Source organism: Gadus morhua, chromosome 8, assembly GCF_902167405.1.
Source record: "Gadus morhua chromosome 8, gadMor3.0, whole genome shotgun sequence".
Lineage (NCBI taxonomy): Eukaryota > Metazoa > Chordata > Actinopteri > Gadiformes > Gadidae > Gadus > Gadus morhua.
In genome coordinates this window covers 24,492,976-24,515,687 of record NC_044055.1, presented here as the reverse complement: position 1 = coordinate 24,515,687, position 22,712 = coordinate 24,492,976, and the positions used below count along the sequence as shown (strand labels likewise).

The following is a 22,712-nucleotide window of genomic DNA, read 5'->3' as shown; positions in this document are numbered from 1 at the left end:
ATGTTGGAGGCAGAGCTCGAGGTTTATGGTGTTTCGTCGTCAATTTCCCTGGTGGAGGTCACTGAGGTAGTCAAACATCTCCGCAGTGGCAAAGCCCCAGGGATTGATGAGATCCAGCCAGAAATGCTAAAGGCTCTGGGTGTTGAGGGGCTGTCATGGTTGACACGCCTATTCAACATCGCGTGGGAGTCGGGTACAGTGCCAAAGGAGTGGCAAACCGGGGTGGTGGTTCCCCTGTTCAAAAAGGGGGACCAGAGAGTGTGTGCCAATTACCGGGGTATCACACTTCTCAGCCTCCCTGGTAAAGTCTACTCCAAGGTGCTGGAAAGGAGGGTTCGGCCGATCGTCGAACCTCAGATTGAAGAGGAACAATGCGGTTTTCGCCCCGGACGTGGAACTACGGACCAGCTCTTCACTCTCGCAAGGATCCTGGAGGGGGCCTGGGAGTATGCCCATCCGGTCTACATGTGTTTTGTGGATCTGGAGAAGGCGTATGACCGGGTCCCCCGGGAGAAACTGTGGGAGGTGCTGCGGGAGTATGGGGTAAGGGGGTCTATCCTCAGGGCCATCCAATCTTTGTACTCCCAAAGCGAGAGCTGTGTTCGTGTTCTCGGCAGCCAGTCAGTTTCGTTCTCAGTGGGTGCTGGTCTCCGCCAGGGCTGCGCCTTGTCACCAATCCTGTTTTTGATATACATGGACAGGATATCGAGGCGTAGTCGTGGTGGGGAGGGGTTGCAGTTCGGTGGTCTGAGGATCTCGTCACTGCTTTTTGCAGATGATGTGGTCCTCATTGGATCATCGGCCTGTGACCTTCAGCACTCACTGGATCGGCTGGCGGCCGAGTGTGAAGCGGCTGGGATGAGGATCAGCACCGCTAAATCTGAGGCCATGACTCTTAGCAGGAAACCGGTGGATTGCTTACTCCGGGTAGGAAATGAGTCTTTAGCCCAAGTGAAGGAGTTCAAGTACCTCGGGGTCTTGTTCGCGAGTGAGGGTACTATGGAGCGTGAGATTGGCCGGAGAATCGGAGCAGCGGGGGCGGTATTGCGTTCGCTTTACCGCACCGTTGTAACGAAAAGAGAGCTGAGCCGCAAGGCAAAGCTCTCGATCTACCGGTCGATCTTCGTTCCTATCCTCACCTATGGTCATGAGGGCTGGGTGATGACCGAAAGGACGAGATCGCGGGTAAAAGCGGCCGAGATGAGTTTTCTCAGAAGGGTGGCTGGCGTCTCCCTTAGGGATAGGGTGAGAAGCTCAGCCATCCGTGAGGAACTCGGATTAGAGCCGCTGCTCCTTTACTTAGAAAGGAGTAAGCTGAGGTGGTTCGGGCATCTGGTAAGGATGCCCACTGGGCGCCTTCCTTGGGAGGTGTTTCAGGCACGTCCAGTGGGGAGGAGACCTCGGGGAAGACCCAGGACTAGGTGGAGAGATTATATCTCAACACTGGCCTGGGAACGCCTCGGGATCCCCCCGTCAGAGCTGGTCAATGTGGCCCGGGAAAGGGAAGTCTGGGGCCCCCTGCTTGAGCTGCTCCCCCCGCGACCCGACCCCGGATAAGCGGATGACGATGAGGATGATGAGGATGAGGTATGTGTCCAATAGAACTCTTGAACTTCAATTTCAACTTTTTATATTATTGCATTGTTGAAGGGAGCCTGAGACTCAAGCATTTCAATAGTGTTGCTTTAATTGTTGTGAATATGACAAATAAAACATCTTGAAAAACAGCCACATCTTTAGTTTTAAAATGATGCATCTTAAAATAATGCAATAAAACGACTGCTGGTCCTCAAAATCCTTTCATGAATATGCCGGTCCTTGGAACAAAAAAGGTGGGGAACCCCTGGCTTAAAGTCCAAAACCATCTTCTTGTTTGCTGAAGAATCAGTTGGTCTGCGGGGTATAATTGCTCCTTACTGCAAAGATGTAACTACTTTATACACTTTACAATCACTTTGTAAGACGATTACGTAACTGCTGAAACCACGTGTATCGTTTATGAATGTAAAGGCACCCTTAAAAAAAATGTATTAAATCAACAATAATGAGGCTCTACACAGAATCATCCTCATACGGAACATCTTGGTTTGCATGCCCATTTGGTTTACAATATAAAACATGGTCACCCCCAGCAATAATGTTGTCATGCAAATGAAAAAGTCTTTCATTTGCCTTTCTGTAACACAATGTGTTTTTCACTGAATAAAATCGGAAAGATATGCTATACATGGCTTATCCTGATTATCGCTTTCCACTTTCATCCTGAAACACAGGTGGAATTCTCCCATTCCTTATCCTAAACAAAGAGTCCGCTTTATCCGACCTAAACAAAGAGAAAACCATCCAACCACAAGCCCCCATTGTGGTGCGGCCTAAGGCATTACAAACACTGCAGTGATCTGAGGGGCCCGGAGCCCAGGAAGCAGCCTCGGGGCCCGCTGGGGGGAGACACAACACCAGTAACACAGGGGAATGGAACCAGTCAGCCATTGGATAGCACAAGTATTCAATTGTCTTTTCAGTTAGGCTACTGATAATTACACCTTTACCCATTTAGGGGATCTACCCATGTATTAGATAATCACACACACACACACACACACACACACACACACACACACACACACACACACACACACACACACACACACACACACACACACACACACACACACACACACACACACACACACACACACACACACACACACACACACAGTAAAAAAATGAGCAGCTTAAATCATGTCCATGAGTTCTTCAGTCTTTGGGGTGGAGAGCTTCAAGCATCAGCACTAGCAGAGCATTAGCACACATTATTTCTGCACTTCAGAGTTATATTCTATTAGGTTTCTTTTGTTCTTCCTCATGGCCCGATGCTACACAGACTGCCTGGAACGACCTCTGCGCATCTTCTTCTGTGCGTTGGGTCGTCTCATCGGCAGCCATCCCTGGTGGTTCCTCACAGCTCCTCTGATGCTCTCAGCCGGGCTGGGGAGCGGGTTCTACCTCGTGCAGAACCGCTTGTCCAACGACATAGAGGAGCAGTTCACCCCTGTGAGCGGAGCAGCCAAGACGGAGAGGAGGTACATTCAAGACACCTTCCCAGAGGACGGATCCATGTTCTCCAGTCTGAGGCTGAGCACCGCTGGGACTTATGGGACCTTCATAGTCACCCATGAAAGAGACATCCTCACAGCAGAGTCCCTTCAGGAGATCCTTGACCTGGATGTACACGTGAGGAATATGTCGGTGGAGATGGACAACCAAACATTTCAATATGCAGATCTGTGTGCTCAGGTGGCGAGGGGAGCCTGCTACTCCAATGATATCCTGAAGATCCTTAACTACAATGCAAGGAATTTGGAACTCATCAATTTGACGTTTCCGTGGTATGACGGTCGTTTTGGGAGGGTACCGTTGTACACTAGTATAGGGAGTGTCTCTTTGAACAAAGGGAACAGGGTTGTCCAAAGTGCTGAAGCCATTCAGCTAAGTTATTTTTTACTTGGGGATAATAAGATGGTATCGGATCGTTGGCTGAAGGACTTCATGGCTCTGATGTCCAATACGTCTATGAAAAAGATTAAGGTATGGTTATCGTAGTGTTGGACCACCTTTTTTGTATGTTGTGGTATGCGTTAATTATTATATATCTTTCCAGGTATCACACACCACTTCCATGTCAATGCAGTGGGAATTTGAAAAGACCCCCGCTTCAATCGTCCAGCTGTTCTCCATCACATATGCCATTACTATCTTATTTACAGTCCTATGTTGTTGGAGGTTAGTAACGCATTACATAATTCATCAAAATAATCAAAGGTAGGAAAAAAACTGCAATATTGAACTGTAATTCTGTCACTGACTGATGTAGGTTGGACAACGTGCGGAGTAAGATCTGGGTGGGAGGCGTTGGAGTTCTGTCCACCGGACTCGCTGTCCTGAGCAGTTTCGGCATGTTGCTTTTCCTGGGCTGTCCTTTCGTCATGACGGTGGCCTCCTGTCCCTTCATGATTCTGGGTAAGGTTCTAATGGGCATCAACACATCCAAAACCACCGGACACATTTTTTAAGGAAGGACCCATGTCCAACAGCAGTGTGGAGTGCGTGTGGTTCAGCCTCACCCAGCCTGAGTCAGGTTGGTTGCCGGCTGGGGTAGCGTGAAGCGAGAGGGCTCAATGTGACCGTATTGAACCGCTGCTCTGCATTAACCTGGTCCTGGGGTCGGAGGGGCCCTGTAAAACCACCCAGTTTAAGAAAGATAAGAACTGAATAATGGGGTCAGCATAAAGTAGTGGAAGGTGTTTGACTTCCAGCCAAAAGGTACTGTGAGTGATTCTTAATTGTCGTGTGTAGGTCTCAGTAGTAAATTGTAACCCTACAAATCATTTCAATTTCCTATAGTTTCAGACAATAACTGACAATTTTAAATTGTGACTTTTTTCACATTAAGGTATCGGAATCGACGACATGTTTATCATGGTGTCCTGCTGGCAGAGGACGCGGGTAATGGACAGCCCTCCCGACCGGCTGGCCAGTACGTACGGCATGGCGGCCGTCTCCATCACCATCACCAGCCTGACGGACGCTCTGGCCTTCTTCATGGGCTGCTGCTCGCCGCTGGGCTCGGTGCGCTTCTTCAGCCTCTACGCCGGGGCTGCTGTGGTGTTCTGCTACCTGTACAACATCACGTTCCTGGGGGCATTCCTGGCTCTGAATGGCCAGAGGGAAGCTGAGAACAGGCACTGGTTGATCTGCAGCAAGATCCCCGAAGAACTTCCACCTGGGAGGTCAGGGGCATTTGGCGTCTGCTGTGTTGGCGGGAGCTACGACCGGGCGACAGGTAAGGAGGCCGACCCAGTGAGCCGATTCTTTGAGAAGTTCTACGGACCGTTTGTGACACAGGCGTGGACTAAAGGGTTGGTATCCATGGTTTATGTTGGGTATCTGGCTGGCGGTATCTACGGCTGTTCCACACTGGAAGAGGGGCTTGATGTCAGCCACCTGGCCTTGGATGATTCCTACATCATCCGCTACTACAACAACCAGAGACAGCACTTCTCAGAGTATGGTCAGAATGTAATGGTGGCTGTGAAGCAGCCTTTCCCCTACTGGAGCCAAGAGGCACAAAAAATGTTATGTTTCGTTGATTTTGAAAACTTGAGCTACGTCAACAGCACATCGGCTTGGTTCCTGTCATTTAAGCTGTACGCAAATGAAACCAACCTCAACGTTAGTTCTAAAGAGGCGTTTCTAAGCCACTTGCCTAATTTCCTCAAACTCAACCCCATCTTCAGACAAGATCTCAACTACAGCATGGACGAGATTCACGCCTCTCGTTTTTTTGTTCAGACCCTTAACACAGCCACCAAGAAGGAGACCTTGCTTGGTCTGAGGAGAGCAGCAGAACACTGCATGGTGGAGCTCTTGGTCTACCACCCTGCGTTTATTTACTATGACCAATACGCCATCATAACGGACCACACTGTGAAGACTGTTCTCGTGGCTGTGGCCATGATGCTGTTGGTCTCGCTCATACTGATACCGAACCCGGTATGTTGCCTGTGGGTGACCTTCGCCGTGTGCTCGGTCCTCGTCGGCGTGGCTGGGTTCATGGCCCTGTGGGGCGTCAGCCTGGACTCCATCTCCGCCATCAACCTTGTCATCTGCATCGGCTTCTCTGTAGACTTCTCCACCCACATCTCCTACTCCTTTGTCTGCAGCGCCAAATGTGCTCCGAATGATAAGGCGGTGGAGGCCCTGGCCCAGTCGGGCGGTCCCGTGCTCCAGGGGGCCTTGTCCACCATCCTGGGGGTGCTGGTGCTGTCCGCATCTGGAAGCTACATCTTCAGGACCTTCTTCAAGGTCATGTTTCTGGTCATTGTGTTTGGGCTGCTCCATGGCCTGCTGTTCATCCCCGTGTTTCTAACATTTTTTACTGCATGCAGGAAGTTGTGATATTAATGATAATAAAATAATACTGAAAGTATATTCTGGCTCCACTTGAAGAGTGTGGCATTAAAAGTGCAAAGCTTATGGGTTTGATTCCCATTGGGGCCAGCCAAGCTATGAAGATTTTGTGCAAATGTAAGCCAAATGATCAGTTAACCATAATGACCTCTGATTAACTAGAATAGTTAATCAGACTTCATTACATTAAGGATAGTTTCACAATTAAATCAATAATGGCCATTGTAACAAATATCTTGTTTATTTCAAAAACGTCAAAATAAAACGTTGCAAGCTCAACATGATTTTATATATTTTATTTTGGGCAACAATGTTTTACCAACTCAGCCATAACATCTCTGGTCTAATTTTGTCTACAGATTTCGGCCAAACTGGATGTATGTACAGCATAAAATACATCTATGTACAATTATGATTCAATCTCATTATAATGTATTTACAGCTACGTGACAGTAAAAGGCCAATAAACATAGAAATATTGCATGAGCAGAGCCAAAAAAAGACAAATTGATACTGGAAACAACCATGTGAGGTTGTGTAAATAAGCTCCTAAGCAAAAAAAAAATATTTTCCAATATGATTGATAAGCAAATACATGATTCCACAAGTCACCTTTAAAATAAATCACGTTACAATCCTCAGTTTAATGAAAATAAAGCTCATGTTCATTTGTCCTCTTCCCCAGTGCCTGAGAGCCAGCATATAGATACTTTACATTTGGAGAATTATAGCCATGTGTGCACGTTTGCACAACAAAACATTGAAAATGGGCAAGAGAATGACCTTCTTGGATGTTATTTGAGAAACTTGTTTTGACAAGCTACAACACCTTTTTAATTCCGCACCCTGTTTCTACGGTCAAACAAAAATCAAAACACTTCTTTAGTACCAAGCCTTTACATACATTACATAAAAAGTGTGCAATTGCCATTCACACTTAAAAGTGCTGAGAGGTATTCTTCACTCAATTCTTACAAGGCCACCATTAGAAACACCAGCACATCTCCAGTTTGCTGCACGTCTGTGTCATTGCGGGGGACACTTAAGTAAAAGGAGAGGACAGGAAAACTATCAGGTCAACATTTCAGTGTGGACACCGAATAGAAAGATTCAACCTACTAGTGCCAACAGAAACACAACAAAGACATAATAAAAGTAAAAAGGACAATGCTTTCCTGACTAGTTAATTTGGACTTGCTTATTTACATTCATGACTGAGAACATCAACTGCCTCCCCTCCCTTCCTGTACAAATGATACATTCATCTCCTCACATACCTGAGCATTCACACTGTCCTCAACTCATGCACAAAGGGAGATCTGAAATGCTGCAGTGTTGTTCACCGGGTAGATCAGGACCGGCCAGGCTTCTTCATACGCGAGTTCAAACAAACATTTGACTTCTCTTGCTGGATGTAAAAATCGTTTTTATGTTGCGTTTCTAAACATTCTGTATTGATACACTGTCTCTCGCACTGCAGATGTAGGATGGCTAGGAATTACTAGATGACTTTGATGTCCTCACAATATCACATCCCAACCAGACCAACAAATTAAAACCTAAACTGACAGTATACATAAATATAAACCATGAGCTGTGGATCCCTGACCTCACTGTATATGACCCAACCCCCCGCCCCGCCCATGCCCTCCCTCTGGTCTCACAGGACCTCCAGGCTCTTCCCCTCCAGGACCAGCCTGATCTCCTTGGCGTCCAGCGTCTCGTACATCAGCAGAGCGTCCGCCAGGTTCTTGTGCTCCTTAGCGTGAGACTTGAGCAGGGCCCGGGCTCGCTCGTACGAGTCCTACACACACACACACGCACGCACACACAAAAGGACTGCTTCAGGGTGGCTTGGTGACTCAGACCACAGAGGCCATGGGGCTTGTACCGCCACATGTTCGATCTCACCTGACACGCTGTCATTCCTCTCTTTCAACCAAATTTCGCTTCGATAAAATGCAGAAGATTCAATATATAGTACAATTTATTGTATATTAAATCCTGAATCAGACCCACTTTAATGTATCTGGTGAAGATCAGAATGCCTCTCCCAGTGATGTATTAAAACACGCCCACAAACTGAATGGGAGTGTTTAATGACAATCCATTACTTTGTAATGACGAGCTACCTCTGCATCGCGCAGATGGAACCATTGGCACAAACAATAATAACAAACCACTTAACTTGTGTCCTGATTTGTATAGCTACATTCGTAGTATCACACCTTGTTATATTTGTAGTCAGCCTCACTAGGTGGTTTGGATAAGTGGTCTGCTGAATGGAGAACGGAACAGGAGAAACGGTTAGGATTCAAAGCCACCAAGACTGACCTTGAGCAGCTTCCTGACCTCCTGTTCCACCACCGCCTGCGTCTCCGGGCTCTGCCGGGTCAGGTCTTTGTAGGTCATAACTCCCAACTTGAGGAAACAGAAGATGGAGAGAACCAACACATTACGATGGTGATCAATAACAGCGCATACTTCGTATCCAGATCCACGCAGCACTGAGGTAAGGGGCGGTTATGGACCTGAAGAATTACCTTTTCACACATCCCAAATCTGGTGACCATCATCTTGGCGATACTGGTAGCACTGTCAAAGTCACTAGATGCACCTGAAGAGACAGAGTCAGCCTTCAAATTCACCTTTGATCGAAAATATGATATTATTATCACTTGTCAATGTTTTGATTGGAAACATGAATAACAAAAAGCAGGCATGAACTAGACTTTAAAGTGTAACCCAGTTGGTAGGCAGGCATCAGAAGATACTTCTATGCTTAGCTAAAGGAAATGGAGGTGCTTTTAACAACCATCAGGTCTGCTCCTTACCGGTGGTGATGTACTCTGGGCCGAAAATGATCTCCTCTGCCACCCGGCCCCCCATGCTGACGTCCATCTGGGCCAGCAGCTGAGACCGCGTCTCGCTCCAGCGGTCGTCCTCCGGGAGCATGGACACCTGGAGAACAGGAGATAAAAGACGGCTGAGATAAAATAACAAAAATATGCAATCAATATTATGTATCTGCAAACTCAATGTGAGCTTTTTTGGTTCAAAAGGTATCTGCCAAAATGGGGTGGTTTAGAAGCAAGTTGGGGTTAATGGTCTTCATGAAGCCAGCTTAGTGGCTAGCACCGCTAGTGTGGGTTAATGGTCTTCATGAAGCCAGCTTAGTGGCTAGCACGGTTAGAGTGGGTAAGTGTACTTCATTAGGCTAGCTTAGAGGCTACCACAGTTTGAGTTGGTAAGTGGTCTTCATGAGGCTAGCGTTGAGGCTACCGCTGTAGGGGGGGTCTGTTAACCTACATGCCCCATGCTGGGGCCTCGGGGCATGATGGTGGCCTTGTTGATGGGCATGGCGTCCTTGGTGTAGTACGCCACAATGGCGTGTCCCGACTCATGGTAGGCTGTGATCTGCTTGTTCTTCTTGTCTATCTGCGCACTCTTCCTCTCTGGGCCTGAGGGAGGGAGATCATAAGGAGGAAGGGATTTAACGGGGAAGACCTCATGACTTGAGGGTAAAGTCCTGAGAAAGAGATAAGATCGACATGTGGTCACATGATGATAAGAGGTCAACCTTAAATCACACAGTTTCTTCTCTCTACAAGAAGCTGAGGCAAACAGGGCTAACAGCAGTTAGGGTGTTTTTCCTTCCAACCAAAAGGTCCTTAGATTGAACCTACAATGACCTCCAACATTTGGAAGAAGAAGCACAATTATAAATCATCAGATAAGATGAAGACTCATCCTCAGCATCAGAGAGAGGCTCTCCTGTGGCTGCAGCTCACCCATGAGGATCTTGTCCTTGGCGAACTCCAGCTCCTTCAGGGTGACCATGTCCTTGCCGTCCACGGCCGCCTTCAGGGCCGCCTGGTTGACCAAGTTCTCCAGGTCGGCCCCAGAGAAGCCCACGGTTCCCCGGGCGATGATACTGGCCTCGATGGCTGCAAGACACAGTAGAACCACATTAGCCTCACCGCTTGGCATGAAGTAGGAAAACACTATTTGACTGCGTCATCATTTTTTAACTGAGACATAAACATTTGATTGAATATTTTTATTTATTTATTTTTTAAAAGTTACATCCAAAAGATACAGAAATAATACATCTCAACAAAGTGTGCTTAAATAAAAACGAACTAATAATATTACACATTAAAAAGGTTGCACACCTAATACGATAGACAAAATAACACATTGTGAAATCCATCACACAGGAAATGAATTTTAAAGGATCCTCCCTACCCTGGTCCACTTTGATCTTCTTGAGGTACCAGTTGAGGATCTCGGTGCGTCCCTTCACGTCCGGTTTGGGGACGGTCACCTGCATGTCGAACCGGCCCGGACGGATCAACGCACTGCAGGAAGGCGGGGGGAACAACAAACATCCCATTCAAACAGAGGAAACATTTGGTTTTGGATACGTTGATCCATAGTATCCAATAGGCCTGAAGGTAGACTCTCACATGAGTATGGAAAAACATAACAAACATAACCACCCCGATGAGTTTGAATAAATGGTTTGAAATGGGCAGATTATCACTTGATATTTGTTCAAACAAGATAAGAACATAAAACATACTTGTCCAAAGCTTCTGGGAAGTTTGTCGCTCCGATGACAATGACGCCTTCGTTTGGTTTAAACCTGTCACAATAACAATCAACAAACAGGTAAACATACTGACTAACAGATAGAACATCAACCGAAAGGTAAACAGACTGACTGACTGACTGACCATCACACAACAGGGGAACAGACTGACTGACAGGGGGAGTGGTCGCGGTCGCGTTGTCCTGCTCACTACGGTGAGGGTTTTCGTATAATTTAGTTAATTAATTAAGGGTGCCACCAGAGGGCGCCCCCAACACATTTGCCACCCTGGGCGATATATATTTTTTTCTTCCTCCATGGGCCCCTGACGCCGTCTGGGCCCCGGTGCAGTGCACCGGTTGCACCGTCGATATTTACGCCACTGGATCCAGCCCAAGGGCTATAACAGGTGATGAACGTTATGAGTGCTCTGCTTAGAGCGTACCCGTCCATCTCAGCCAGCAGCTGGTTGATGGTCTGTCTGGAGTAGGGGTGCATGGGAGACTCGATCCTCTTCCCGCCGACACTGTCCAGCTCATCGATGAAGATAACACATGGAGCATTGGCCTTCGCCTCCCCTGGGGAAACCACCAGCAGCTCATTAACTAACTATTAATCATCAACCATCTTCAATACTGACATTTAATCCTTCATTATTAACCATATTATCCATCAGTCATCAACCATCATCATCGTTAACAATCTGACAAAACCCAAAACCCTAACCCATTAAACATCAATCATTAACATAATATGACTGCTAAGCTTCTTTAACTAAACCATATTGGAGGAATAATCATACAAAAGTATAAACAGACAAGCGGAAAAGGGAATCATTATTTAGGGCCTGAAACCAAACTAGAGGGGCTCTCTCACTGAATAGGTTGCGGATGCGGCTCGCCCCCACACCAACAAACATCTCATCAAACTCGGAGCCAGAGGCATAGTAGAAGGGGACGTCTGCCTCCCCGGCCACGGCTCTGGCCAGCAGGGTCTTCCCGGTGCCTGGGGGCCCCACCAGGAGCAGACCTGGAGGTCAGCAGGGAGGAACAACACAAGACTCAAACTCCTTGTTACAGGCAGGGTGAGCAAGGCAAAGAAGAGGATTTGTGGACATTTCTTTGATTGATATGCATGGATTTCTGCCATTAAAAGAAAAGGATCCCTTTCATAAGATATGTGAACAAGTATAAATAAAAGTTGGTAATCATATCATCAAACCTATATTGTCGGACCAAAAGGTTGATTTGAAAGGCGGCATTGGGTTGCAGATTGGCATGAAAACTGAGTCTGAGATTTGAATTAATAAGTGGATAAACACTGAAATTAAACAACAAAAACAATTAACTAATAAATTATCTAATTACATTGGCATCTGGTAAGGATGCCTTGGGAGGTGTTCCAGGCACGACCAGTGGGGAGGAGACATTGGGGAAGACCCAGGGCTAGGTGGAGAGATTATATATCCACACTGGCGGGGAAACGCCTCAGGATCCCCCCCGTCAGAGGTGTTCAATGTGGCCCTGGGAAGGGACGTCTGGGACCCCTGCTTGAGCTGCTGCCCCCGCGACCCGACCCCGGATAAGAGGATGACGATGAGGAGGAGGATAGTCATTGGGGAGGGTTTTAATAAATCCAACCTTAACTGAATCCATCCTCCATTATCTCTATTCTGTGGACAACAAGCATTACCTTATGGATGATGGACGAGACCTCACCTTTAGGGAGCTTCCCTCCCAGGACGGTGAACTTCTGGGGGTTCCTGAGGAACTCCACCACATCCTGCAGCTCGCTCTTGGCCTCGTCGATGCCCTTGACGTGCTCAAAGGTCACGTTCTTCATCTGCACGGGGTCCACAGCTGAGTCAAGGCCTGATGTGGTTCGGAATCGCACTGCCCGGAATGGTTAGATTAAAAGTTCGGCAGAGAATAAAAAATCACACCAAAAACACCGCCGCAGTCGTAAGTGGCTGAGGGTTGTTCTGACTACGTAGAGACACGAGAAGCACACAGAAAGAAGGTGGATTAAGCAGAATAAGCCATGGTCACACTTGGCTATTTTCTGATAGTCAGGGTTGTGAAAGAAAATTCCCTCTGCCACACAAACTCAAACACAATAAAATAATTGGAGCGGTGACTTCAGTGGGTCGATTTTCGACAACTTTTCCGCAGATAGAGTTGAGATTTTCCTTTCAAGACACGTGTGTGTGGCAGTTATCTGTTAGGTCAAGAGTGTAACCGCTGCCCTTTAACAAGCTGTAAACCACCAACATGCCGAGCAAAAGGCTATTCTAGAGGTTATCTAGTGGTTAGAAGGAGCGTCAACACAGAGGAGGCCTGGGATGGCTGTGGGCCAGGTGCTGCCGTGGTACAGGAGCCGTTACCCGATAGGAAGGGGGTCTTGGAGATGCCGTACAGTCCGACCAGCAGCAGGACGAGCAGGATCAGACGAGTCCTCCTCAGAGAGTCTGGCAACACACAAGAGAATGTTTAGCAGCGCTTTGACCCAACTGATAATGACTTCTTTAAATACATGTCAGTGTTTCCCCTAGGGTGGAGTTGCAGCAGCGGAGGTGAAATGTTTTTTCCCGCTCGCAAATTTTTTTGTGTGTTCGCAAAGCGCACCCTGCCGGGAGGTTTCGATGCGTCTGCCGGCACCAGAAGGTTGTACATACAGTACATTTGTGCACAGTAGTGAGCAGGGGAAATATGGAGAGATTGAACATAGTAAGTATAATCTTTAGAACAATTATTTACATAAATTTAACAAAAAATATATTATATCAACAACCACCCTATACAGTAAAATCACACAACACAAATACTACAACAATCTAAAAGGTCTGTGCCTCCAATCCATTCATCTTCCCACTCCCTCCCCTCTCCCCATCACAAAGGTTGTAGTAGGACCATGCCTCTATTGAACACGTTTTGGGGTATATTGACATTTTTGCTAAAAAGACATTCCTTAAAAATAAGTAGAGATATATTTTTCAAAACGAGCCCATGCCTATATGGAACGATATTTGGGCCTCTAGAGACAATAAAGGGGTGCGGTGTTCTTTTTGGAAAAAGTCTGACGAGTCAGGATCGCTTGAACTCACTTTATTTGGTAAAGGTTTGGACTAGTCTCTATGAGGCAAAAGGAGGGGAATTGTATTACGCACGCGTGCCGTGGAGATACACTTAGTAGGGCATCAGATAGATGCGTTCTGGCCCCCTGGGCTATGCGTTGTGACTTATCTACTGGGCAGGCGTGGACTCAGTTATGTGCACTGATTGGCTAAGCATGGTGCTGAACTCCCGCCTTCTGGATACCCGTATGTGTCTTTATGCTGCTCTCTTATGGCTATGTGTTGGCATTGCAACTTGGTTTGTGGCTATGTGCGGGAATTACACTTGTTTTTGTGGCCTTCAGCATCTTGGTCTCTCAAACATCTTGACCGCTCGTATCTCTAGAAATGACACATGATGAATGGCCTCCTGTATGAGCTGGAAGCCTCCCTAGGCTCAGTATCCCCCCTTAGCGTGAGAAAGAAGCCTCTTTAATTGGCAAGGGCATATGTGGCCTGTTGGTATGAATGTGTGAATTATGTTACAGGCGACACTATTGAAATTGTTGCAAAATAAAAAAAATCCTAAAAGATAAGAGATATTTTTCAAAACTAAAGGTTCTAGTATGACCATAAAGAGGCCATACCTATATGAAACAAGTTTTGGGGCTCTAGAGTCAATAATGGCAATGCTATTAAAATGTTACCATTGTGGTAGTTTTCAGTTTTGCACTTTGCAGACGGTCCCTAAGGTCGCGGCTCAAAGCCGACAGCTCATAGAAGCCAATGCAATTCACCGTTCGTTAAAGACGACTTGTTTGGATGAAAACAATGTTGTAGCTGGTTCTCTAGGTTACTACATTTAGCTAGAGGTGTCAAATGTGTCGCAACGATGTTTCACTGATTATCTATTGAACCGCAAACTCTGAATCTGCCAATTTATTTCCAACTTTACGGAAGTTCCTGACCGTTGATGTGCTTTAAGTGTGAATTGACCTTGATATGAAGCATCAGTAGCGCAAAATAATACATTAGTTGGTGAGTGTGTGAATTGACCTGGAGATTAAGGGCATATACAGCGTCCGTTGCGCATTGAATGTTATATTATTTTGCCCTACGCAAAATTATATAACAGTCGTATTTTAAAGAGATAAGCTGAAGCGCTCCTCTTGTTAAAAAAAAAGAAATTCAGCAGCGGCGGTCATATTTCAGGAGCGGCGTACCGCTGCTGCTAGGTGCATAGAGGGGAAACACTGCATGGCCTAAGGAGCAGGTAGGAGTTATTGCGTCTTGGGCTCTGAACCCCATCTACCCCTAGAATCATCTTCCCCCGTTCACTGACTGATGATGAAAACAAGAAGAAGAACTAACGGTCCAGTAAATCCGCCACGTCAGAGAGAATAACCTCTCAATGTGTGTGTGGTCATTAGGGATGCAAGAAATACCGGAAAAATGGGTCCAAATCTCAACGGTAATAATTATTTTGTAAATATCATACATAAAATGACTTTGTGCATGTGCATAACTAACACACGTTTTACTGTAATAATGCAGACTTTCTCTATTTTTTTGGCACCAAGTGGGCGGAGTCAGCCATGGCCATTGAATCCCTAAATGTGGTTACTGATTGGTTACTTGTTGCCAGACACCTCTTGAAGTCACTTAGAGGCCTTCTGGGGGTACATTAATCAATCAACCAAGAATCAGCTCCTGTCTAATGAAGTCTAATAAATCAGCATAATATATTAGTAAAACCTAAATAGAAAGAATGAAAAGCTCCCAACATGGACCCAATAGGAGACGAAAAGTTATGTTTGTTTCCACCTAAACTTTTTTGTTAACTCACTCACACAGATTTCTGTAAATAAGGAAACACAGACAGTCGTTTATGGTTTGCTTGTAGAGTACTAATTTGCTCACGTTTGCTCCCCTAGTGGGATAACTGTGTGGCAGAGTGTGTCTACCTTGTGTGCGCTGGGTCATGGCTTGGGCCTTCATGAAGCCTTCGGCGAAGCCACTCTTGAAGGCATCCTGATGTCCGTCGGCAACGTTCTTGGTCTTCAGCAGCCCCTCTAGAGTCTCCACCTCCAGGCCCTTGTCCCGGCTCAGGAAGCCCTGGCGTGGTGGTCAGAGGACGGTAGACCATGATGATAATCGTAGAGCACAGGAGGGTCACAACATGCAGAACCAGATGCATCAGTAAACCTGGTGCTCCAGCCAAGTAGACTGAGAGAGGGTTTCGATATCTAAATGAACAAAAGACGGCAAAATAAAACGGTACAATTTTTTTTTCTTTCTCTGTCGCTTTGGTACATTTCTCGAATCATCCTCAACATTTGCAGAACAGTAAATGCATTTCTTAAAACAATTTGTACAGATAGCAAAACACAATGGATTATCTGCAAAAGCCTGTCTCTTCCTCAAAATCCTTAGTTCATCTTTCAAAACTAAATATGTCAATGAACATGGCAGTGCCATCAGAATGATAAGTCCTTGTGTCATTGTGTACGGATAAGACGGTGAAATTGCTTAGTCATGTTGTCAATATAACAGTGTACTCTGGAGGGATGTTCTGATGTAAACTATGGCTAAAGTTTTGAAGACAATTGTAAGTTGAAAGTTACACCTTAGTGTATGTGGGAGATTGATCCCAAGAGACTGGACAAGATTCACATTCACGCTTTGACTGTTTGTACTATAATTTGTTGACAGACCATGTCATTGCTAGAAATGTGAACATAGGTCAATCTCCTTAGGAATTACAGTTTAGTCTTCCTACACCTCCTCACGTTCCTGTCTGTCAGGCAGCCTCACTCCTCTTCTTCTCTCTGGCTGTTGACCCCTTCCAATTCCTTGTCCTTCCATTGTCAGATAATTTAACATTGTGTTGTGCTCCAGCTATATACTTGCCAGTTCATGGTTCATGAGATGCATCAGTTTACCTTTTTAGCTATTTCAGTAAACTGATGATCGTTGGTTGATCCAACACTTCACACATTTCCCTTCGTCAGAGAAAGTCAAGATTCACCAGGTAGAAATTTACCAATTCAGGACAGATTTAGAAAAAAAGTCTAATGGAAATGTATAGAAATATGCTTGACATATTATGACAAGTTTACATGTAAAGACTTATGCAATGAACTAATGCCTACATGTTGTGGGGGTGAGACTATTCAACGTAGACCCATTACAAAACATTTTGATCAACATGACATAAGCAATTGAAAATGTAGGAAAGAGCAGAGAATTGTACATAATCATTTGCAGGGATGTACTAAAGTATTTGCAACTTGTTAAAAGAATTGAGAAACAGCATTTTTGATGTGCACAAGTGACACAATGATGTGAAGATTGAACAGGTAGTTTTGAGAATTTCATTTCTGATCTGAGAAATGTACGAAAGCGACTGAGAAAAACTGTAAGACTGAGCGATGCTCTTCATGCAAGTTTACCTTCATGAAGGACGGCGTGAAGCTGTCCGACTCTGCAGGACGATCCAGGGACAACTGCAGTCTTCTGGTTTTTCTCAAGGTTTTGAATCCTCGGCTCTGGATCCAAACTATACAGTTCACAGTATTAATAACAGTACACAGTATTAATAATAATACACTGTATTAATAAAGTACACAGCATTAATAATAGTACACAGCATTAATAACATTAAACAGTATTAACAAAAGTAAACAATATTAATAACAGTACACAGCATTAATAACATTAAACTGTATTAACAGTAAACAATATTAATAATAACAGTACACAGCATTAATAACATTAAACAGCATTAACAACAGTAAACAATATTAATAACAGTGCACTGTATTAATAACAGTACACTGTATTATAAATAGTATGGGATCCCTTCTCAGATACACTGGAGGTGTACTGGTTACTCAGTACCTGGCCAGGACTGAAGGTCTGTGCAAACAGCTTGAAGAGGGGAGGGATGCTGCCGGCAAAAGACATGAGGGGCCGAGGGGGTCGTCATACCAGAAAACCCTAAGGAGGGAAGGCAAAAGGTCCTATTACGGTTTAACAATATGGTATCCAAATACATCTTGTTGAAAGTAAATTGACCCTCTCTTTGAACAATCGACCAGACGATGATGGAAAGACACACGCACGTTATCTATAGATGAACTCAATGGGCCCCGGTGCACTGAATGGACTCTACTGGCTGCCTTAATAACACGTGTGGTTCTGTGTTTAATATAAGGGCTGACAATGGCTTTTCACTGTGTTGGTGGCAAAGAGCTAATTCAGATATGTTCACGCCGTACCGAGCCGTAACGAGCCTAACCGAGCTGATTATCGTCGCCACTTCCAGTTTAACCGCTCAGTGCTGTGCGGTACTGCGCCCGAGATGGACCTTCTCCGAGGTCCAAGTGGACTGTGATGACATCAGCCTGGGCGCTGTTAGGAGCCAGAGGTTGTCTCTCAACTTGTATTTGGTAAATGGACTGCATTTATAAAGCGCTTTTATCAAAAGCGCTTTACAATATTGCCTGATATTCACCCAGTCATGCACACATTCACACACAGACGGCGGAGTCAACCCCGCAAGGTGAGAGACAGCTCGTCGGGAGCATTTAGGGATAGGTACCTTGCTCAGGGACACCTCGACAATCGAACTAGCAACATTGCGGTTACCAGCCAACCCGCTCTACCTCCCACGCTACTGCCACCCCTGTATTTCCTTTAAGTCTATATTCCTCCAATGATCTGTACGTTCTTGAGTATGAGACGCAACGCCAGGAATCAAGAGTATGGCTAGGGTTCTCAAAAGCTTGATTCTTTATATTTGTTCATTCCTATGAGTCTAATTACAATTTTTAATTAAGTTTTAGTTGAAGTGGTTAGTTTGACGATATTCTCTCGCAAAACAAAATAGCTTGTTATGTACTCTTAATGTAAAGAATGGACAATACTTTAGATACAGATCGCCAATATCAATATTAAATGAGACATCGAGCATGTTGACACATAGTCGATGTGTAAACAGGTCTAATCTGAAAAAATTGGCTGAATTTCAAAAGCAACCCAAATACATTAAATGTGTCTTAAACTAACCAATCCGATTTAACACAAGGCAATAAACGTGTACGTGTTGTTTTGTCATCGACTCAAGACAAAAGCATCATCAGTGAAAGATAGCCCTTCAAGCGGAAAGCTCGATTGTAACGGAAATGCAAATCCCAGCCGTGCTGGGCTGCCAGGTCGACCACTGCCGGGGAGGTATAGAATTGCGGAAAAACACCAACAGCCTATCAAGCGTTAAACCCTAAAGTTAACATGATTATCCCAGACAAGAAATAAAAGAGAATGTAATATTTTTTAGATGATGCCTGCTTACTGAGTTGTTATTTTTAACAAATTTCTGCAACACTGACGTCTTCTTTGAAATGGTGTCAATTAGTTTGGGGCCGAGAAGATGTTCACTACATTAGGACTAGCAGTCTCCATTAGGTTGGGCCAGTTCAAGTAGTGTGTGTGTGTGTGTGTGTGTGTGTGTGTGTGTGTGTGTGTGTGTGTGTGTGTGTGTGTGTGTGTGTGTGTGTGTGTGTGTGTGTGTGTGTGTGTGTGTTGTTTCAAGAAAAATACATCGGCCTTCAAATGTCCCTCCCGCCCCCTAAAATAATTGATTAAGACGCAGCGTTACCCTTTTGAAGTAAAACAAGCGTTTTTCCAACCGCTGACCAATTGGTCATACGGCAGGATGTCAGCAAACCAATTTACTTACTGATTAGAAGGTGTCAGCCATAATTATTGCACATGCATAACATGATGTGCGGCTAGTGGTGCGGCTAGTAGAAAGCAACTCATCAAACCATAATTCATTGGCATTTCATAATATCAATCCAGTTTCAAACATATCTGCACAGCACTGACACCTCTGTGCGGTTTCAGAAGGAGAAAAGCCATGTCATTGTATAAATAGAATAACTTTTAGATCAGTTACTTTGACAATGTCTATCATTGATTCTATGCTTTTATTTTGGTATATTACCAAACCAAATCCTTGAGGTTGTACTGTACCGTGCTTGTTTGAGAAGAACGAGTGTGTGGAGAGATGAGAGGTCCGCCAAGCTGCTGGGCCGATGGACGCGCTGGACTCTGCATGTTGGTTGAGGCGAGGTAACACATTGTTTATAAGATCATCCAGCTGTCGGTCTCCCAGGTCTGAGATGCCCAACTCCCGCAGGTTCCATACAGGCTACACACGCACACGCGCACACACACACACACACACACACACAGTAGATATTAGTCATGGCCAATGTGCTTGTGCATGGTACCGATACAATGTGTGAGGTAGCCGTCACATTTACATTTCAGTCCTTTTAATCAGGGCCACATGTGAGAGGTGAAAGGTGAAGCTCAGGACAATCCACAAATAGAATCAAATAATTTCGGAGTGCTTCACGACAATGTTTCAACAACTGGACATAAGTGTTGTTCGCTTTTTGGAATGCAACAGAAGACACGCCATCCTTCATGGCGATCCAGTCATATAACTGCAGTACCAGTACCTCTGACTGGATCGTGTTTTCCTGGTGTTGACTGGGCTTGACGGACGCCCCGCTGTAGCTCCCCACTGAGCTCTTCAGAGAGTGGAGGACGTTGATCAGATGGCTCAACGGAACAGTCACCTGGAATCATGGCGACATGATGTATTACATTTACATAGGCATTAGGGTATTTAGCAGACGCTATTATCCAAAGCGACTTCCAATAAGAGCATTTGTCATAAGAAAGTGAAACAATATATCGCCGTTGGGACAGTAAGGATGTTCATATTAAAGTCTGAACCTTTGACATCAACACACAAGTGATGAACGTTGCCAAAGATACCATGACGTGCCTGGCTTGTACTTTGGTTTGGCCTAAATATTACACACGTTAGTGTCACCTGTGCTCTCCTACACAAACAGCTTTAAATAAATAAAACACTTTCCGGAGTGATATACTCCAGACGTCAACACTCAGTGAGTGGACGTTAGATATATAAAATAGATTTCGGAGGGATAGTCTTGAGATAACACTAGCATCAGCTGGCAATAAGTAGCTTGTCCAATACTGTGATTATAATAATGTCAATAACACAGCTGACAACTACGCCAAAGGTTTAGTTGAATGAGGAAATCAGAATAAGAGGTGTCATAATGTGACATAACTTTCAATTATGATCAGCTAGCGAAACATAGCTAACTCCAGAAGCTAGCTCCCTGACCCCTACTAACACAACAACACAACACAACACAACACAAACAGAAATACAAAGTGAGTTTACCTGGGGCTGGACTGTCATCGAAAGAGAAAACATTTTTCAAGTGTCAGTGGCCCTAGACTACCGTGGAGTTGTGCATATATCTGTTTTCACTGTTTCAACACTTTATTGCTGTTTCTTGAGCCAGTTAGAGCGGAAGTGACGACATTAAAACGCCCCATGAACCGGATGCCGCTTTAGTGACGACGCTCTTATAAATTTAAAGCAAACATTAATTTTTTTAATTATTTAATAAACTATTGTACATTATTCAAGATAAAAAATGAACCATGGTCATATAACACACACATAAGTAGGCTACAAGCAACCTGGTATGGTAATAAAATGGTCTTTAAAGATCTTTACTTGTTCAAACTCGCACACAACGTCTAACTGATCACTGTTTTTTTTTTATTTATTTCTTATTGCTTATGTTTATTTATTTATTTTTTCCATAATGTCTTGCTTTTTAAAAAATGTATGATGACTATATGCTCTGTAAGGTAACCTTGGGTGTCTTGAAAGGCGCCTCTAAATTAAATGTATTATTATTATTATTATTAAAGGTTGGGTACGCGATTTGCGAAACGCCAGCAGATTTTGAAAATACACAACTCAAATGGTCCTACCCCCTCTCCTTCAACGCTGACTCTGACTCCACCCATTCCAAGTACCTGGACGCGCAATCATGCACGAGCTCGAACAGAGATGCGCGAGAGCGAGCCAGGCTAGCGCAGGTTTTCGTTTAACAACATGGCACTACATTCAGCTGTAAGTTGCACCCAGTACCGCGGGAAGTAGGGGTGCTGCAACACCCCCTGTCCGAGGCCCTGTCTTATCACAGAAAACGATCATTTCTAAAAACTCCTGCCAAAGTGGAGATTTCTGAAAACGCCGGTTATGTGTTGTCGTGTCAACGGGGAGAAACGGGATTTTAGGTTCTGAAGCGACACATTATGCACCAGGAAATGCTTAACGTAATGTGAGCGCCCGCTGTACCGTATTGGTCCGAATATAAACACAAACACCATTGTAAGACGACCTATATTTGGAAAAAAGATTTGAAGACCAGATCTTGATTTCATGAATAAATAAATTGTATTAATTGAAATAATATACGAAAATAAAAAGGCATAGAATAAAACACTGCATTGCCACTAAACAGTAGTGCAAATAGGCCGTACTGATGTGTACACCAAAGACTTCCTGACACTCCTCTGCCCCGCTGTGTTCGCTCTGGCTGTGGTCGCTCCGAACTGTTTCGGCCCGTGGCAAAGCGAGTCATCCTCGCTGCTGTCCAAGGCATGTTGAGACGCAGCATTTATTTAATGCTCATATAACCTAGTGCTGAAAAAAGGTTATATGAAAAAGTGTGAGGGTAGCGGTGGTGCGCTAAACTTGTTCTGTGAGCAGCTGGATTTGAACCATGGTGTGAAGGAAGTGAACACAACGATCGATTTTCAACTGTGCGCGCATGCACTGGTGTAATTGAGCTGCGCTGCTATATATATTTTTTTATCAATGTGACGAGTTGCGAGTCTAGTGCAGGCCGGGTTTTTTTTTCCAGCACCCCCTGCTGAGAATACGTTCTCGCGGCTATGGTTGCACCAGATGTTATAAACATTAAACGGTCACATAAATCATTACTATTTTTAGAAAATGTATGTTTGTTTCATACAATTGTATTGGAAGTCCTGGTTTTCACTAGGGTTGCCGCGCTGTGGACATTTTCACACCGAGTAATACACTCGTGACTCGTCTCAACACCGGTATTACCGAGTATAAACGGTATAAACTTTGAAACTAGGTCAACCGCCACACAAGCATAG

General features: G+C 44.9%; 2 protein-coding genes across 3 annotated transcripts; one reads left to right on the top strand and one right to left on the bottom strand.

Moving 5' to 3' along the window:
* The first annotated feature begins 2,859 nt into the window (after positions 1-2,859).
* ptchd3b (patched domain containing 3b) lies at positions 2,860-6,060 on the top strand. Its single transcript, XM_030364359.1, has 4 exons — positions 2,860-3,588; positions 3,662-3,783; positions 3,875-4,020; positions 4,454-6,060. The coding sequence occupies exons 1-4, from the start codon at positions 2,866-2,868 to the stop codon at positions 5,956-5,958; spliced, it is 2,496 nt and encodes an 831-aa protein (XP_030220219.1). The 5' UTR covers positions 2,860-2,865; the 3' UTR covers positions 5,959-6,060.
* A 190-nt stretch (positions 6,061-6,250) lies between these two features.
* Positions 6,251-21,062, bottom strand: yme1l1b (YME1-like 1b). Of its 2 annotated transcripts, none has more exons than XM_030363814.1 (18): positions 20,908-21,062; positions 20,147-20,266; positions 19,653-19,830; positions 17,517-17,615; positions 17,069-17,175; positions 15,581-15,731; positions 12,948-13,031; positions 12,283-12,456; positions 11,441-11,593; positions 11,010-11,142; positions 10,556-10,618; positions 10,219-10,331; positions 9,762-9,917; positions 9,280-9,431; positions 8,805-8,931; positions 8,514-8,587; positions 8,305-8,391; positions 6,251-7,774 (listed from the first exon to the last, which is right to left on the bottom strand). In XM_030363814.1, exons 1-18 carry the CDS (start codon positions 20,938-20,940, stop codon positions 7,631-7,633), a joined length of 2,148 nt encoding a protein of 715 aa, XP_030219674.1. In that variant the 5' UTR covers positions 20,941-21,062; the 3' UTR covers positions 6,251-7,630. The 2 variants fall into 2 exon arrangements, with proteins under 2 accessions (XP_030219674.1, XP_030219675.1); XM_030363815.1 differs by having other exon boundaries at positions 12,283-12,435.
* Positions 21,063-22,712: the final 1,650 nt, after the last annotated feature.

What these genes read in the sequence shown, in the direction of transcription:
- ptchd3b (XM_030364359.1), top strand. Translation starts at nt 2,866, where the DNA reads ATGGCCCGATGCTACACAGACTGCCTGGAACGACCTCTGCGCATCTTC. An exon ending in ACAGTCCTATGTTGTTGGAG is followed by an intron (nt 3,784 to 3,874) that starts GTTAGTAACGCA and finishes TGACTGATGTAG; the next exon opens with GTTGGACAACGTGCGGAGTA. An exon ending in CTGTCCCTTCATGATTCTGG is followed by an intron (nt 4,021 to 4,453) that starts GTAAGGTTCTAA and finishes TTTCACATTAAG; the next exon opens with GTATCGGAATCGACGACATG.
- yme1l1b (XM_030363814.1), bottom strand. Translation starts at nt 20,940, where the DNA reads ATGTTTTCTCTTTCGATGACAGTCCAGCCCCAG. An exon ending in AAAACACGATCCAGTCAGAG is followed by an intron (nt 19,831 to 20,146) that starts GTACTGGTACTG and finishes GTGCGTGTGTAG; the next exon opens with CCTGTATGGAACCTGCGGGA. An exon ending in CATGACCCAGCGCACACAAG is followed by an intron (nt 13,032 to 15,580) that starts GTAGACACACTC and finishes GTGTGTTGCCAG; the next exon opens with ACTCTCTGAGGAGGACTCGT.